The 17,573-nt window shown below is 53.8% G+C and overlaps 1 protein-coding gene across 2 annotated transcripts in view; it reads right to left on the bottom strand.

Moving 5' to 3' along the window:
* FBLN1 (fibulin 1) overlaps positions 1-17,573 on the bottom strand; it is an 80,253-nt gene that overhangs the window by 14,219 nt on the left and 48,461 nt on the right. The window contains exons 15-16 of one of the 2 annotated variants that reach the window (XM_047742633.1): positions 8,240-8,382; positions 6,169-6,300 (exon numbers count right to left, since the gene is read on the bottom strand). In XM_047742633.1, the coding sequence (XP_047598589.1) occupies positions 6,169-6,300; positions 8,240-8,382 (275 nt within the window). Of the gene's footprint in view, positions 1-6,168; positions 6,301-8,239; positions 8,383-15,930; positions 16,379-17,573 lie in introns of those variants that run through there. The other variant, XM_047742635.1, reaches the window with a different exon arrangement.

Genomic DNA, 17,573 nt, shown 5'->3' with positions numbered 1-17,573 from the left:
GCTCTTAACTCACAAAGGGGTGACCTGAGGCCCAAGACCCCACGGCTGGGAGCCCTGGAGCTGTTCAAAAGGAGATGCTTCATGACCTACCCCTCTGACTAGTGCCGCCAGCTGCCAGTGGTAGAGATGCCCGCCAGTGTAGACCAGAGGAAAATGGGGCTGCACCATGGGGACCATCAGGGTGGGAGGCTCTGGAGACAGGTGGTCCAGGTCCAACTTCCATCCTCAAGTGCCCCCAACTGAGAGGCCCCAGCAAGCAGCTTAGTTCCCCCAGCCTCAGTCTTCTCATCTGTGAAGTGGGGACAACCACCACGGCGGGCTGTGGAGGGATCTAGAAGCACCATGGGCAGTGCACGCCTCCCACGGAGCACTGTGCACCTCCGGTGGCTCCCTGTGGGCCACCGAAGTCCACGGAGGCCTGGCCCTGTGACGCTTCCAGCCTCTCTTCTCGCTCTGCTCTGGTAGCACCAGACTATATGGGTATCTTCCCAGCCCCTGCCTCCTGTCACGTTGCCCCCAGGCCAGGAATACCTCTTGGCCTTGCTCATTCCTACTCAGCTATCAAGACCCAACTCTCGTGTTACCTCTTCCAAGAAGCCTCCCTTGACCGCCTGTGGAGCCGGCTGGGTTGCCTCTCCTCTGCCTGTCCGGCACATCCCACTCCGTGCTGGGACAGCTTTGGTGTCTGCTTCCCTCTCTGGGCTGGGAGCAACCAGAGAGCACAGGGTGCCTCCCAACCACCTCAGCCTCCTCGAGCCGACCCAGGGCTGGGCCACAGGAGGCCCGCATGTGTTTCTTGGACTCCAGGGAAGGTTAGGTGATGGGGCGACAGCGTTGGCAAGACCGCCAGGTACACCGCACTCGGCGGGAGCAGGAAGGGAGCTGAGGGAGAGCTGATGCGCATGTACAAGTGCTTCCGTGCCTGCAGCCGCTGGGGGTAAAGCCCACCTCATTCGGTGGCAGGTCCCTGGGTCCATGAAGAGTGCGACATTACTCCAAACCCCAGAACCTTCGGAGGGTACCGCTGAGAGGCGTTGCCCAGCACAGATATTTAAGGCTGAACAACACTTGGGTGGAGACGCGTGTAAGGGGGTTGTCTTGAAGCTTCCAGACCACATGTGATGACTTAAGACCACGCCCCCATGAAGTTGATATGGTCAATATGTTCAAAGCACCATCCCGCTGAGGGTGGGAACAAGGTCTGGGAACACCCTTCTCTGGTTCTTCACCTGGTCAGAGCCGAGCCTCCCAGGTGCCACCTCCTCCCGGCAGCCCGCAAAGATTTGCTCAGGCAGGGGCCACCAGGCTCTGCACCCCAGCATCTCTGTGCTCTCCTGTCCCGCTCCAGAGACAGTGAGCTCTCTAGAGGCAGAGAAGCAGGGGATGGCGCTAGCACGGCCAACGTTGGATCCTTGCAGACTGCCAGGATGTGAGCAGAACGGGAAGGGAAAGCGGCTGCTGGAAGGGCCGCAGGGACAGCGCACACGAGAAACCCGCACACGAGAAACCCGCACCGGAAGCTACGATTCACACCCGTGTGAAGTCCACACGGGAAGGTTTATTTCTAGGATCTCTGCAGCCAGAACGCAGGGACGGTCTCAGCACAGTTCGAGTGGAAAGACTGGTCAGATCTCATGAGGCCCAAGGCTAACACCGCCGGTGACGCTGATACCAGGCTGTTCTTTTGTGTTCCTGCTCGTTTTAGTAAAAGTAGAGCCTTCCCGGCAATCGTGCAAAGACTACAAGAGGGAACTCCCCACTCGCTGCGGAAGAGCAATTAGCAAGCCCATCTCATTTTCTTCAGGTCACTTTGGGGCTGGGAGGGCTCCCTAACTAGTAGTTTTAGGGCTGTTCTTATCTTAATTATCATCATTTATAAGGGATGTCCGCTAATACAGTCAAATTTTAGGAACCTCACCTCACACACCAGCAGCCCGGCGTGAAGGATTCCACTCCAAGCAGGAAACGTAGGACCCAGAGAGGAGTCGCGGCTCCATCCCAGTCTGGTGGCCCTTTCTTGCCGGGGACGGTTTTTGCCTCGGGAGGTGGGACCCACGGAGGCTGTGTGACCGGGGTGCTTCTGTCCCTCCCGCATGGCCTTGGGTAAACACTCGATCACTTACTGTGTGTCCACAGCTGACGGGGAACCAAGGCCCGTCCTGGGCCTGCACAGAGCTCACGCCGCACGTGGCTGACGCGCTGTCCCGAGGCTCCCCGAGCACCCCCAGCTCACGAAACGGGTGTGTGGCAGGAGGGGCCGACTTCCAACAAGCCACTAAATTCCCCATCCATGCGCCCGCTGGCCAAGGATGGGTCGGGCCTGCACACAATCGGAAGGTGGGTCTAAAAACCACTCGGGCTACACGCTGTCCAGCTCCTCTTGGATTTGGGGAGGTTTTCACAGAAATGTTGGCAAAGCTGATCCTCAGGATAGACAGATTTTATGTTCCTGTCCTCGGAAAAAGAGCTGAAAAGAAGCAGGGAGGAGGAGGGGGTGGCAGGGAGGACTGAGGCTCTGAGACCCGCCGGGCCCTGAGGCCTGGGGAGGGGGCGGCCCCCAGCGGCGGGGGGCCTGACAGGACCCGGCCTGCGCCCGTTTGGCCAGGGCCCCCTGCGAGCGCCGAGCCAGTACCAGAAGGACCCCTTCTCGGCACAGCCCCTGACCGCAGCCCGTAGCCTACAGAGCGAAGTCTGAGCGTGGAGCTGGGTGAGGAGGCCTTCATCGTGGCCCGAGGGTACCTCAGGCTTTAAGAGGGCATTTTTTCACGGCCTAAAAATGCTTTCTTCATTTTTCTCTGACAGCTGGTGAAGGAGGAATGCAACGGGATGGCCGCGCGGGCTTTGGGCAGACAGCAGGCTCAGACCTGGGCAAAGCCGCCTTTATCCCTGCTAAGAACAGGCTTTTAAAGGATACATTAGGGGAAGACCTGGCCCTTTTACGTTCTGAGTGGACTTGGGGCACTTTCTTCTTCTGTTATTCGGGGGCAGAATGAGCTCTGTGGCCTCAGGGTCCTGGCAGCTTGTGCACACCACGTTTCTCTGGGATCCAAACCCTCCGTCACTTTGCCCAAGTCAGCCCCAGCCGTCAGCGGGCTCTAGCCCGGGGTGTTCGGGGAGCACGGGGCTCTAGGCCCGCTTTGCCCCCAACACCGAGTGGCCAAGGACAAGCCTCCTGCTCTCCTGGCTCTCACTAAGTGTCAGTCGCTTCTTCACATGTGTCAAGACTCAGCTCAGACCTCACCTCCTCCAGGAAGCCTTCCTGACCTCGGTGTCCAGTATCCATATAGGGCATGGCCTAAAGCGGGCAGGTGTTCAGCTGACACCTGTGAGTGGGTCAGTGTCCCTTCCCAGGCAGTACAGGCAGCGTGGGGATGCACATTAGTTCTCTTTGGGCCCCAGGAGCCCCCCCCCCACATCCTGCTGGTCACACAGAGAGCAGGTGTGAGTGGCCCCAGAAAACACTTTCTTCCTTTCCACTGACATACAGGGTTCTTAAGACGTTGCTTGAAATGAGAACTGCACCCCTAAAAACAAGTTGGCAGATACCCAGGCCCCACTGAGTTTCATATGCCCAGTCCCAGTGTGGTTGTTTAACTCCGTTCCCTTCTTTGCCCGAGGGAGATGATCGCACCCATCCCTGAAGGTATTGGTGAGACCCGAGAGGCGTGCGGGGTAAACAATTTGGCTGCGGCTCGTGGGCTACTCATGCCTGGGCTCGGGTCCAGCAGCAAACCATCCACCACAGGTGGACAGGTCTGGAGCTGCACTACCCCGGCCACCCCCAGGGGCCCAGGAGCTCCTGGGATAACAGGAGTTATTTGGGGCAGAGGAGGAGAGGGAAAGAGGTGGGGCTAAGGAAATCCAAGGAGGAGACCCAGGCAGAGAGATAAGGCAGCCGCCAGTGGGCAGAGACAAGAGCCCAACCTGAAACCCAGCCCAGGTCCCACCCCAGCCAGACCTTGCCATCCGGACTCCCCTGGCCTCAATCCTCAATCTGGGAGCTGACATCAGCACGAGGACCCTGGGACCCCATGCCAAACCCCCGGCCAGATGGATGCCCGGCGATCACAGCGAGGAGTGGAGGAGGCCGAGTCCGCCGGAAGCAGAACGAATTCCCCGGGGCTGGCCTGGGCCCTCCTCCACGCAGCCCCAACCCGGATTCCAAAGACCAGGGCACGCGTGACCAAGTGCAGTGAGGGACAGCACATTCCATTCCCAGGGGTTCCATTCGGTTCCTCACTCTGCCCTGAGGCACCGTGAGAAGCCTGGCACACCCTCTCGCCTCTCTGGGCCTCGGTTTCCCCCTCTACAAAGCAGTTGGAAAGAGATGGTCTCTAGGAGCCTCCAGGCTCCAACATGCCAAGATTTTCTGCCCCAGTGGATGGGAAGCTGCGAAACAGAGGCTCCCAGGTTGACTCTGTCTGGAGTACAGATGCGGCTAGAAACATGCACTGGTGGGCACTGGATCCAGGCCCAGCCGCTGCTCAACCCCCAGGCGTGGGTCACCCAGGAAGGATTTAGCCGGGACCGTGAGGCACAAGCACTACAAGGTGCCACCCCCTAGAGAGGCCTCGTGGGGCCACAGAGGCTTGTCAGTCTCTTCAGTGTCAGATTTTGATGATCTGTTTTGGGGCCGTCGCTCTCCCCCGCTGGAATGCAAAGCCCCCGGGGCAGGGTCTGCGTGGTGTTTATTCACCTGTGTCCCCGCAGTGTCCAGTCCAGGCTCCCGGACAAATGGGGGCTCAGGGACAGAGCAGAAGGGAAAGAGAGAGCAGGTGAGGCAGAAGGCTCTGAGTCCGGCTCTTACAGTTCCAAAGCTGTGACTTACCCTGCAAGGGGGTGATTCACTGCGCAAGGGGGTGATTTACCCGCCGTGAGGCAGTGTTGCTGCTCCCCCGCCGTCTCAGCCTCACGCACGGGGCTGGGAGGAGGTGGGCTTCTGGAGGCCAGTGTTGGCAGGTAGCGCTCACCACGACCCCCCAAACAGGACAAAGCCTGACCCTCCCTCCTTCGGTCTGCCCTCCTCCCCGGGGCCCTGACTGTAGGGCCTATTCATCTAACGTGGGGGACACTGAGGCCCAGGGTGGGCAGTGACTCAGGGCAAGCAGCCAGTTTTAGGACTGCTGACAGCCCAACTGCATCCCTCCCCCTGGAATCCCAGTGAGGACTGATGTACCATTAATTGTAATTAACTAATTATTCCTGCTGCCAACTAGCGGAGGAGGCGGCTGGGGGTGGGGAGCCCCTAAATGACTCAGTCGTGTTTACAACATGCAAACCCATTTAAGAGCTTGTAAAGTCGCTATAAATGGCTCTCTGGCAACAGGGGAGTAACGATCGGGTCTCCAGCTGCCGCGGTAACAACGGTTGGCGCATCCGGGCGCAGGGACCCGGTTTAGAGATCCAACAGCGCCACCTAGAGACCCTGTTCCAAAACGCTCTGCAGAAGGGCCACGGCTCGGATCCAAGGCTGGGACACCACAAAGTCCGCGCCGCCCGCCCACAATGGAGAAACTGAGGCCCATGCAAGGACAGGGCCTGGCTCTCAGCTGCTCATCTCTCATCTCAGAGTCTAAATGACCGCTGTGACAGTTTCCATCCCCCATGACCTCGAGGTCTCTAAAAGGCGACTGTTCAGGAGAGGTTTATGGGCTGGTGCCCTTCCCCCACTCTGCTCAAGGGCTGTGCGCCTGACCCACTGGGAGGGACATCGACTGGACACATGGCAAGGCAAGCGGTCTGGGGCTGAGGCCGGAGCACAGGCTCAGACCCCTGTTCGCTATTCCCTCTGTCGCGCCACAAGAATAAATTCCATCAGGTCCCAGTGACCAGGGACTATCCGAGCTCTGAGACAAGTGCGTCACCTGTGTGATATCGTCGGTTCATGACTGTGACACAGAGATCTAGTAAATCCGCCCATTCACAGGCAGGACATGGAGCCCCCCAGGGTCGCCCCCCGAGACCTGGCGCACAGCCAGGAGCAGATCCCGCTCCTCGTCACTAATTGCCTTGAGGGGCAGGAGGAGGCTCCAGCTGGCCCTGAGGGACAGGAGGGACTTAGTAGGGGGACTCAGATGGGACCTGGGTTGGCCCAGAGAGGTTTCCCCAGCAGCCTAGTCTAAGGAGCCTCCGTCGCCTAGGAGGACCTGAACGTGCCCGGCCACTCACCCACAGTCATGCCGTCCATGTAGCGTTTGATGATATCGAAGGAGTCCCGCAGGTTCCCTTCTGTGATGTCGAAGATGATGTCAGCATGGTTGGCAGGATACACGGGCATGATGGCCCGGAGAAAGATGATCTCTGCGGGAGGGAGGCACAGCTTGGAGCCCCTGGAGACACACCCTTGGGTCCCAAGAGCCCAGGGCCGGCGAGCCCCGCATGGAGAAGGCAGAGGGGGCCGAGGGCTCACAGGTCATCACCTAGCCGCCTGTTGATCAGTGGGGAAACTGAGGCCTGGAGAAGCTTTGGGTGCTCCCTGAGATCCTGTGGCTAATGGGCAGCCATGGCAGAGCTGAGGCACAGTTAGTCATTAGTCACAGATCTTCGTGGAGCTGGGGGAGAAGAGGAAGGGGGGTGGATGCGGGGACAAAGGGGAAGAGGTCAGCAAGGGCAGGAGAGCAGGGTGGTCTGCTGTCCTGTGGTGATGTGGGTCAGAAAAGCCACTTCTCAGGGTGGACTGGGCAGTCTGGTGGCTGTGTCCATCTCCCCGGCTACCCTGCGTAAAGCAGGGCCAGCTGCCCTGGGCTGGGGGCACAAGGCCCTGATTCTACCCTGGCTCTGGGCGATCTGGAGGTGTCTTCTCTCTGGGCCTCCATTTCCTCATCTGTAGAGTGAAGGAGGCAGACCGCCAGTGGCCGCTAAGGGTCCTTTCAGCCCTAAAGGTCAAGGTCAGGATTGCCTGAGCCCAGATGTTAATAGACATCCCCAGCCACACTCAACTCCCTGTAGAATCCACTCCCAGACCAGCACTGCCCTGGAGGCCACAAAACCGGCTGTTAGGGGTTTCAGAAGGGTTTGTCTGTGGTTTGGTGGAACCTGTCATTTGGCACAAGACAAACACCAGACAGTGATTTCCTCCGATGCAAGCCCCTGCCACCCTGCAGAGTTTCTGGGCCTCTCCTTTTTCTAGAAGAACAGGTCAGTGGGGGGGGGGGGGGGGGGGTAAGGGGGATGGGCTGCCCGCTCTTTCAGGCAACCATATCCTTGGGGAGCCTCTCCTGCCCTCAGCACTCCCTCCGCCCCCCACAACAGGGAGCTGTGTTCTGGCCTGTGCTCCCATGTCTCCGTGGGAGGCTACCACAGTGTGTAGACATGGGGTTCGGTCATGCTGGCTCAACTGCACCTCTCCCCTCAGGGGGCCAGGGAGCTCTTCCTGATTGCTGTGCCCCGGAGCCTGGTCCTGAGCCTGATATCCCGGAGGCCCCGTCCACGTAGGCCCCATGAATCAATCATGGTGCACTCCTCCCAAGGCCAGGGATGAAGACGCCACAGAGGAAGGGGTGGCCGGAGACCACGGCAGCCTCAGCATAGGGGCTGCACTCCTGGGAGCAAGGCGTCCAGGTGCCAGGAGGGTGCCGCGCTGCAGGTCCCACCCCTGCAGGAAGGGTGTTGTAATAGCTGGTCTATACAGCTGGCCAGGAGCCGCCTGTGGGGTGCAGCTGGGAACCCTGACTTACTCCTGGGCTCCCTGGATCCAGTCTAGCCCCTCGGTCTCCACGGCGACCTTTCTGTGTATGCCCGTAGCATCGGGCCCAGCCCTGTGATGGCTCCCAAGAGCCTCTCAGTGGAAACCTCTGCCCCAAGTTAGGGCTTACCCCTCCCAGCCTGTTTCTTGCCAAGCCTCTCCCACTCCAGCCAGGAAAACTTGGCTTTGTTCCTCCGATACCCACTGCCCCCCAAACTCACCTCCAGACCTTTCCAGATGAGTTCTCCACCTGGTACCTTCCACTCTCCTGGCTCCCCACTTTCACTATTTACCTCCTACTGACAACGTGGGCCCCGGCATGGAAGTCACTTCCTCCCAGAAGCCCTCCCTGGTGCCCTAGTGCTTGGTGCAGAGTCAATGCTCAACAGCTGTTTGCCGAACAGCGGTGACCCAGAAGAAGCGTTCTCCTGAGTGGAGAGCCAGGAACGGGCCGGCGTGGTGCCCTGGGGACACTGGGAGCTGCCGAGGCCACTCCATGTCTTTACCAGGATGTAGCTCCTTGGAGGCCGAGCTCTTGGCTCAAGCTCCACTCACCTTCAGGGCGGGTGAACTCTCGGAAGGTGGGCAGTGACACGACGGTATGCGAGATGGTGTGCACTGGGTCCAGCATGCAGGTGACGTCATTGGGACGGCAGGACTTGACACAGCGGACGGTGTCTGTCTTCTCCTGGCGGAGCCTGAGGGGAATCACAGCACAAGGGGCGATGGGAAAGTCGGAACTGCCCCTCCCCCAGAGACCCAGGCTCCACAAGGAGCCGCAGGTGGCCTGACCCAGAGATGGCCCCACCAGAGAGGCGCGGTGGCCTCCGCGGCCCAGCTACTCTGCAGGGCTGCCGCAGAGCCCTTCCTGCCAGCTGGACCAGGACCCACACTCGATGTCCATCTGTCCTGGCTGTGGGCAGGCGAAGCTCTGCTGTTGGCCCAACCGTATGGGCTGGGCTTCAGTTTCCACCACTGCAGATTCACGGGCTAGACAAGTGTGTGTTGAAGCCCTACTGGGTTCGAGGCACCAAGGACGCCGAAGTGAACATGAGAGATGTGGTACCACCTCCCCAGAGCCCCCAGCCTGGTGGGTCACAGGGGTAGGAAGGGAGGGAGCTGCAGACGTAGTGCCCAGCTCAGTGCCTGGCACGAGGAAGTCAGACCCCCAGTGTCATGCGACAGACTGGGAGTGGGGAGATGAAGGGGGCGTTTGTTTGCCAGACAGATTCTAAATCCTCCTTATTGTAAAATAAAACACAGATACAAAACCTACCAGGAACAAAGACACCGTTTAATGAGTATTGCGATCGCCGCTCAGGTCAAGAAAGAGATCCTCTGTCTGCTACCCGAGACCCCCTCATGTGCCCGCACCAACCTCAACACCACTCTGCATGCCTGCCCCATCCCTCCTCATTTTTTTTAATTTCTGGGAACCCCTGTCCTGATGGTGCCAGCGTCGCCCACCTGGCTTGCTTTGTGGTTCATATCACAGGGGTGCATGCCTCGAGACGTAGCCGTTTAGATTTGTCCGTGAGAAAAGCATGCTCTCAAATCCTTTTTAATCTATGGGTTTCCTCTGTCTCTTCATTTCCCAGAAGTTGATCTGTTAAGGAGCTGGAAGTCTCTGAGCCATAGTGCTTCCTCCAGGCGGGCCCACCTACTGCACCCTCCTGGTGCTACGCAGTGAGTTCTTCTGTTCTCTGCGTTTCTGCCACCCTGGCTGCTGGATCCAGACCCGATCAGATGCAGCCCCGGGCCCTTTGGCAAGATGACAGTTGGTGACGTCTCTTCTATCGGGGAGCACCTGGTGTCTGGTTGTCTCTCTCTCTGTGATGTCAGCAGCTGTCGATGCTCAGGGCCTAGACCCGCTGATTCATCGGGGATTGCAAAATGCTGGCAGCCTGATTCTGTCGTTTCTTTTCAGTATGTTAGTTGGAATACTTCTGGAAAGAGCGCTGCCCCTCGTGCGCGGTCTGGTTACAGGGGGGATCGTTCACAGAAGAAAAGAAGATCAATGCCCGATTCTTGCCTTGTTTTTACAAGTTTTCAGGATCATGAACTTTCTCTCTCTCCATCATCACCCAGAGCATACCCGTTGATTTTTTTAAAATATCAGTATGAACTCATGGATTTAAACTATTTGATGAATTTCAATCCATTGCAATTATTATCCTTTGCTAGAACTCAAGCTTCCCCCTCTTTGGTCAGAGGGAAGATCAGAGGGGCTCCAGGAATCTTCAGTAGCTCTCTTACTCTATGTCACAACAGGGTGGTCTGTCTCATCTTGTACTTTTCCTTCCCCAGCTACTTCTCCAAGAAGTCTTGGGTTTGTTTGGTTTCTTTTTAAAGTGGAACATGGTATTTCAAGACTACACCCTAGGTACCAGTTATGGTGGGTGCTGCTGGCTTCGCCCTTGCCTCCAGGCCTCTTCCGTGGATTTTTAAAGGTGAAATATATCATGAGTTCCTACTTCTATTTCTAATTCAAAACAAGAACCACACAGTCTTTTAATCTCTTCTATATTACAAAGGAATCCCTTTTCTTCCATGACAGAATCCCGGCTCTTAGGAACACAGGAGACGATAGAATATTCCACAATTATTGATGTAATTATTCCATATTCTGACACGTTAGTCTCAGAAGAGCAATGCTAAAATTATCACCACTGACGTAAGTACTTAGAATAATGTTTGTCTGGCAATGTCCTCCCTACTCTACCTGCAGTTTTTAACAGATGTGCTCTTTCTACATTGTTTGAACGTATAACAATTCACAGAAAACGATTTCTGTATAACACTCACTTGGTTGTAGCAGGATGTGTAACTATGCCTAATGCTTGCACAGCAATACTTTTGCATGTTGGTAATACTTTGTGTCCTTTGTGCACACAAGTCTGTTTTGTTGGGTGTATAATCTTGGCCTATGTTTTCTTGAGGATCCTAAGTATTCACCTTCTTCTAGCATAAGTGTTGCTGTGAAGAAGTCTGATGTCAATATAATTTTTCCCCTTAAGCATTGTTGCTGGTTTTACCTAGATGCCTGCTAGATGTTTGTCTTCTCTTTCTTTCATGGTCTGATAACTTTACAAGACTATATCTTGGTATTTGCAGCTCTGAGTAGGTATGTTCAGGCATGCTATGTGTTTTCTCAATGTCAATTTTCAAATCCTTTTTTTTTTTTTAATTTCTGGGAACTTCTTTGAGTTAGCATTTTTTAATACTTATTTCTTTCCTTTTTTGTGGGCTCAGTCCTCAGAGAATTCTTTTTTTTTTTAAGATTTTATTTATTTGACAGAGAGAAATCACAAGTAGGCAGAGAGGCAGGCAGAGAGAGAGGAGGAAGCAGGCTCCCTGCTGAGCAGAAAGCCTGATGCGGGGCTCGAACCCAGGACCTGGGATCATGACCCGAGCCGAAGGCAGCGGCTTAACCCACTGAGCCACCCAGGCGCCCCTCCTCAGAGAATTCTATTATCTGTATGTTGGGTCTTCTTTGTGTGTCTTCAATGTCTGTCACTTTCTCTTTAAACCCTTTCATCTCTTCTATTTCTTTTTTGATCCGTAAAATTTGTCTTCTTCTCAGCCACTCTTTCTCTCAAATATTTATTTCTGCAGTTATAATTTTTTGCTATAATTTTAAATTATTTCCTGGGTTCCATCACTTCATTTCTCAATTTTTCCTAATTCTGACTTACAGTTTTCATCCATTTTTGACCATTTTCCTAATGCTTTTACTTTGTTTTGCTATAGGTTACAGTTTTGATCTGGATTTGGAGCATATCTTTCTGGTGTGCCTACATTATGCAGAGAGATGCCATTCCATTCCTTTTCATTCTTTCTCTTACAATAATTTTATATGCGATTCAGCATTGATACTTTTTGGTTGATCATTTCCAAGTAAAATTAATTATCCTGAAATTTTAGAAAAAGGCATATTTACAGCAGCTGTTCTGCTTCACAGAGCTCCCATTTCTGTCATTTGCAGCAACTTGCTTTCTAATATTCCTCTACATTTACCTGGACTTTCTTTATCTGCAGTCTATTGTCTCCTTCCTATTCAACTCTGCATTTCACTTCCAACAGCTTCTCCATAGTGTGAGATCCTGACCTTAAGGCAATCCTTGCTGGCTCCAGTTCCGAGAGTTCCTAGGGGCTAGATGGCTCCATTCCCTCTAAACGTCCATGAGCTCCTCGCACACACTGCAATGGAATGAGTAAAGTGTCTCCCAGTCTCAGCCGCTGCTCCAAAATTTTTCTATTGTATTTTCTAGGGAATGTCTGTTGACTCTTCTGGAGTCTTCCACTGCTTTCTTCTGCACAGGTGCTAAGACCATGAAGGTGGACATGAACTGTATCTTGGGGTTCTTAAAGATATCATGTCACCTTGTTTAGTTGGGCATGTTTTCCGTGATTTGTCCAGCTGTCCGTGTGTTTTGGGTTGGGATCCAGAGAGCTTCAAACACTATGCAGCCACATCTTCCCAGATTCTGTGTGCTAGAGAGTTCTCACACATTGTCTCATTTAATCTCCACAGCTTTTCCCTCTATACCACATTGCCTCCCTCTTTAGCTAATAAAACGTCCTATTCTATACCTGGGAATGACAGAATAGGGATTGTATCCATGATTTCAGAAATAAAGCCAGACTAACAATCTGACCAGCACTGACAAATCCTGGAAATCCCACCCTCTTCACAGCATTTGAGGCAGCAGGGGGGCAGGGTTTCAGAGAAGACTCCAGAGCCAGGCTTCCTGGGTTTGAATCCCATCCCCACCTGATACCAGCTGTGGGACTTTGGGCAGGTTACTTATCTTCTCTATGCCTCCGAGTCTTCCACGTGAAATGGGGGAATCATAACAGCATTTTCTTCACAAGGCTGTTGGGAGGGTTAATAGAGTTAAATGCTTGGAGCAGTGCCTGGGCCTCAGTAAAGAGTACATGTGTTAGCTATCATAGCTATGATTATTATCATTATAATAATGACAATCATGATTATTATCATTTGCCCTTGGGAGCTAGAGTTAGTACAGTGATCAAGTCAGAAGAACAGAGGCCTAGGAGTTAGTCAGAGGTGATGGCAGTGACCTTGGACACATTCAAACCCTCTGAAGCTTCATTTCCCATTCAACTCAAGGTCCAAATGAACACTCAATTCCTTCCAATGAATGAAGAAGCCAACACTTACTGACTGCCTACTATATATACACCAGATAATGCCTCATTTGCAATTGCAACTAATCTACAAAATAACCCATAAGGAGGCTATGAAGCTCTGAAAGGCCAATGACTTATCTATGACTTTGAGTAGTTCATAAAACTAGTAAATGTGAAGGAGGATATTCCAACTCTTCTTTCGTTATATTTCTGCCCTGCATTATCTCAGCAGCACGAGGTAGGACTATCACTATGTAGCCCCAAGGAACTACAGGGTAGAGATGAGCCTTCAGGTAATGCAGATATAGCCCCTCATGTGCTCTCAGGCACACACACAGAGACAGCAGAGGTGTCCTAAAATGGAATAGGCCACCTTAAGATGTAGGGAGTTCCACAAAGGAGAGTACAAGCAAACCTGGAAGGTCCATTGGTGGGAATGTTGCAAAGGGGACTCTGGCAAATCCTGTAAGGTCAATGCATGGCCTCTAAAGCCCTTGAGAGCTTTCCCCCACTTGATACTCCTATGGACATGAAGGAAAAATGTTTCTTCCAACCTGAATAATCTGCATCATGATGAAAGAATAATTGAATGCAATAACTAGATCCCTGCTGTAACACGCTGACTTCATAGAAGGTGATATTTGAACTGAGCCTAGAAAATATCATCCATCCCTCCAACCATCCATCATCCATCCCTCCAACCATCCATCATCCATCCATCCACCATCCATCCATCCATCCATCATCCATCCACTATCCATCCATTCATCTATCAACCATCCATCCATCAATCTGTCCATCCAACCAACCATGCATGCGTCCATCCATCTATATGTTTATTCAGATGTTTACTGAACTCCTTCTAGGCCAAACACTCTGAAGTTGTAGAGAATACAAACATAATCCCTGTCCTCAAAAGGGCCCCAGGGCAGTAGGGATAATAATAAGATAATAAACATAAGATAATAATAAACATAAGATAACAGGGAAAATGTTCAGATGGAGCATGTCTAGGGCTATGAGAGCTCAGATTAAGGAAAGTCTTCACGGAGGAGGTGATCTTTGAGCTCACACTTCAAGGAGAATAGCAGTTTGCAGAAGGATGGCATGGCACATGCTAAAGCCAAGGGCAGGCACATTCAGGGAAGGGCAAGCAACTTTGCATGGCTAGAACAAAGAGGATGAGCTAGGATGAAGCTAGAAAGGTGGGCAGAGCCTTGAATGCCAACCAAGAGAGTTGAACTTCATCTCTTCATAGAAAAGAACCACAGAAGGTCCTAATGAGAGAGGGACATCACAGACCAGCCCTTCAGAGGGGGTCCTCTAGTTGTAGCTTGGAGAATGCACTAGAAGACAGGAGACTAGGAGCATGTCCAGACCAGACATGATCAGAGAGAGGTATGGGAGACAGATTGGAGGCTTGAGGTGACTGGCTAGAAGTGTGCATGGTTCCATGGCAACTTCATTGCTGCTTATAACAAAAAGGACAGGGCACAGTTTCCTGCATGTCCGTCTCCCCTACTAGACGGCAAGGCCAGGACACCCTCCCCCACCAACTTACATGTCATTGTAGAAAGGATCTTAGGATCCTGCAATATCCTTTACTTGATTCCTCTGTGGCGTTCTGCCTTCCCCTCTTGTTTCTGCTCGGAAACAGCATCAGCAGTCACAGAAAATGCTAGAGACATGAGCCAGTGTTGGTGGAAAGTCATCCTTTCCTTCAACAGATATGGACAGACACGTACTATGTGTTAGGCACCTCACCAGGAGCTAGGGACACATTGCCAAATGAGAAGGAGCTGGTCTCTGTCATCACAGAGGCTTCTGGGTGGTGGAGAAGACAGATGTGAAACACAGACACATGGGAAGTACGAACAGTGATAAGCATAACGATGAAGTGTTATGAGAAAGACTCAGAGGAGATGACAAACCCAAGGGTGCTGAGCAAGGTCTCACTGAGAAAGGAACGCTTAAGCTGAGCTTCAACCAACTTTCAAGCCAAGGGTGCAAAGCATGTGCAAAGGGCCTGAGACAGCAAAGAACTCAGCAGTGTGGCTCAAGGGAAGTGACCAAGGGGAGAACAATTCGAAGGCAGGCTGGAGATACATGCAAAGACTAAGTTACACATGGCCTGAAAGGCACTCTGGGGCCTTGTGACGATGGTTTGGCTGGAATCATGGTGGGGAAGATGAAGAGAGGCAGGTGGGTCAAGGCCCATGCTGAACGTACTGTGGTAGAAAGCAATAATCCGAGTTGTGGAACCCTGTGAAGCCAAGGTTCAAATACCAGCTGTGTGATCTCGGGCAAATCACTCACCCTCCCTGAGTCTCTATGGGGATGAGACACCTGCCTTGCACCCCTGGAGGTAATGCACAAAGGGCCTGAAGCACTCTCAGTGGTTCCCATGGGCGGGCACATTTATCGTGTTGTCCTTTACCGCCTCCTGGCACGGGGGCAGAACCCCCAACGGAGGCAACCAACCTTATTTAAGCAAGAGCTGCAGCCAAGATTCTACACCTGTGTCCAGTGTTTTTCCACCACAAGTTCAGGCTTCTCATCAAGACAAACAGAAAAGAGGCTTGAATCTCAGAATCAAGTTTTTCTGACTCCAGTAAACGGTCAGCTCCATGCGATACAGCAAGGAAGCCAAGCAGAGACAGAAGCCCTGGTCCCGCGGCCCGGCTCTGCCACAAACAGGCCACAAAACCCTGGCCAAGCCCCCTCCCTTCTCTGGGCCTCGGTTTCCACATTTGTAAAACGAGAGAGGAAGGAGCTCAATGGCTTCAATGATCGCCTCCTCCTTTGGGCTCAGCGCAAAATGGAGAAGAGATGTTTATCCGAAATGATACAGGCGAGCTTCCTTCTCCCCGCCCTGCGGCTCCCTGGTGAGGTGTTCGGTGACCTCCATCAACAGGGACCCCCCCCCCATGCATGCTACCATATGACAAACACTTCTCCGTCACGCACGGGGGGGGGGGGCGGGGGGGGGGCTGGGCAATGGCAGGTGCCTGGCGCCCCCTCCCCGCGCACGGTGGTAAACAGCGCGGAGTCCCCACCGTGCGAAAGAAAACCAAGGCACGCGAGGCACGCTGTGTAGGGATCGCCTGCTGCGACTTTATTAAAATCCCGGAGGTGAGGGTTAGGAAAGCGACAAGAGGGAGCCCCCGGCGGCCCGAAGCAAGTGCTCAGAGCTCTGCGGACACAAAGATGAAAAGCTTGGCGACAAACGAGCTGACGGTGCCGTGGCGGTAGAGGTCCATCTTGACGGTCAGGAGCAAGTCCCTGGGCTCAGGGACAGGTTTGGTGAGGGCCACCACCCCGCTGTGGTGGCTAACCTTCCGGGTAGTGAAAAAGCCCTCCTCATTGCCGCCGGTGATAGCCAGCTGCATGCTGTCCCCAGGGACGGCATTGGAGGGGCCCATGCGGAAAACCACCGCGGGCACTTGGATGTTGGTGGGGAAAGAGAGGTGGTAGTACGTTATTCTCAGAGGCAGCTTGGGGCACTCCTGATTCTCATGGCAAGGCAAGCGCTCGCAGCGGCTGCAAGAAAAGTGGACAGAGAGACAAGAGGGTCAGAGCAAATTCAGCAAGCGGAGGGACAACAGAGCGCAAGGGAAAGCGGGGCGCTCGCTGTGCGGGGCCTCCCGCCACCCTCTGGCCAGTTCGGCCAACAGGAAGAGCCCCCCTCACTCACCTGCGGGAGGTGCCGTGGACCTCCAGGCCGCTGACTCAGCTACTAGCCTCTTCCAACACCCTCAGGGGGCGCTGGGTGGCTGGGGCCTAGGGCTGCGCCGGGAGTGAGGCGTGTTCCCTCTCACTGGAAGAGCCCCACCCCGGGCCACACTCACCAGGCACACCCTGCCCCCTGAGTGTCGTCCAGGTGCCTGGCCCCTCACCCAGACAGTGGTCGGGGCCATACAGGGCTCTTGGTGGGTCACAGAGAGGACCCCGGAAGTGATCATCTCCGCCATTAGCAGTCACGGCTGCCACCATCTATCAGGCGCTTGGACATTCATCATCAAGCTTTCTCTAGTGGGAACACAGGAACTGCTCTGGGGCCATGGGTTGAGTGCCATTCTTCAGATGAGGAAACTGAGCCCGGAAGAGTTCGGGGCCTTCCCAAGGTCGCAGAGTGAGTGAGGAAGCCAGATTTGTGCTCTGGCAGGGAGGTCTGTTCCTCTGCCCCCTCGCTGAGCCTCGTGCCCCAGGTGCAGGTTCCTATGGGTCCACAGGGATAGCCAGGGCTTGGAATGGAGGAGAAGACAGGTTCTAACTTGCTGTGACAGGATGGTGGTAGTTCCTAACTTCCTGTAACAGGATGGAAAGAGGTTCTAACTTCCTGTGGCAGGTTCTACCTTCCTGTGACAGGATGGGGAGAGGTTCTGACTTCCTGTCACAGGTTCTAACTTCCTGTGACAGAATGACGACAGCCTCTAACTTCCTGGATGGAAAGAGGTTCTGACTTCCTGTTATAGGTTCTAACCTCCTGTGACAGAATGATGATGGCTTCCAACTTCCTGTGATAGGATGGAAAGAGCATCTAACTTCCTGTGGTAGGTTCTACCTTCCTGTGACAAGATGGGGAGAGGTTCTGACTTCTTGTGACAGAATGACGACAGCCTCTAACTTCCTGGATGGAAAGAGGTTCTGATTTCCTGTTATAGGTTCTAATTTCCTGTGACAGAATGATGATAGCTTCTAACTTCCTGTGATAGGATGGAAAGAGCTTCTAAAT

This window comes from Lutra lutra, chromosome 8 (assembly GCF_902655055.1).
Source record: "Lutra lutra chromosome 8, mLutLut1.2, whole genome shotgun sequence".
Lineage (NCBI taxonomy): Eukaryota > Metazoa > Chordata > Mammalia > Carnivora > Mustelidae > Lutra > Lutra lutra.
This window is presented reverse-complemented; position numbering and strand designations above follow the sequence as displayed.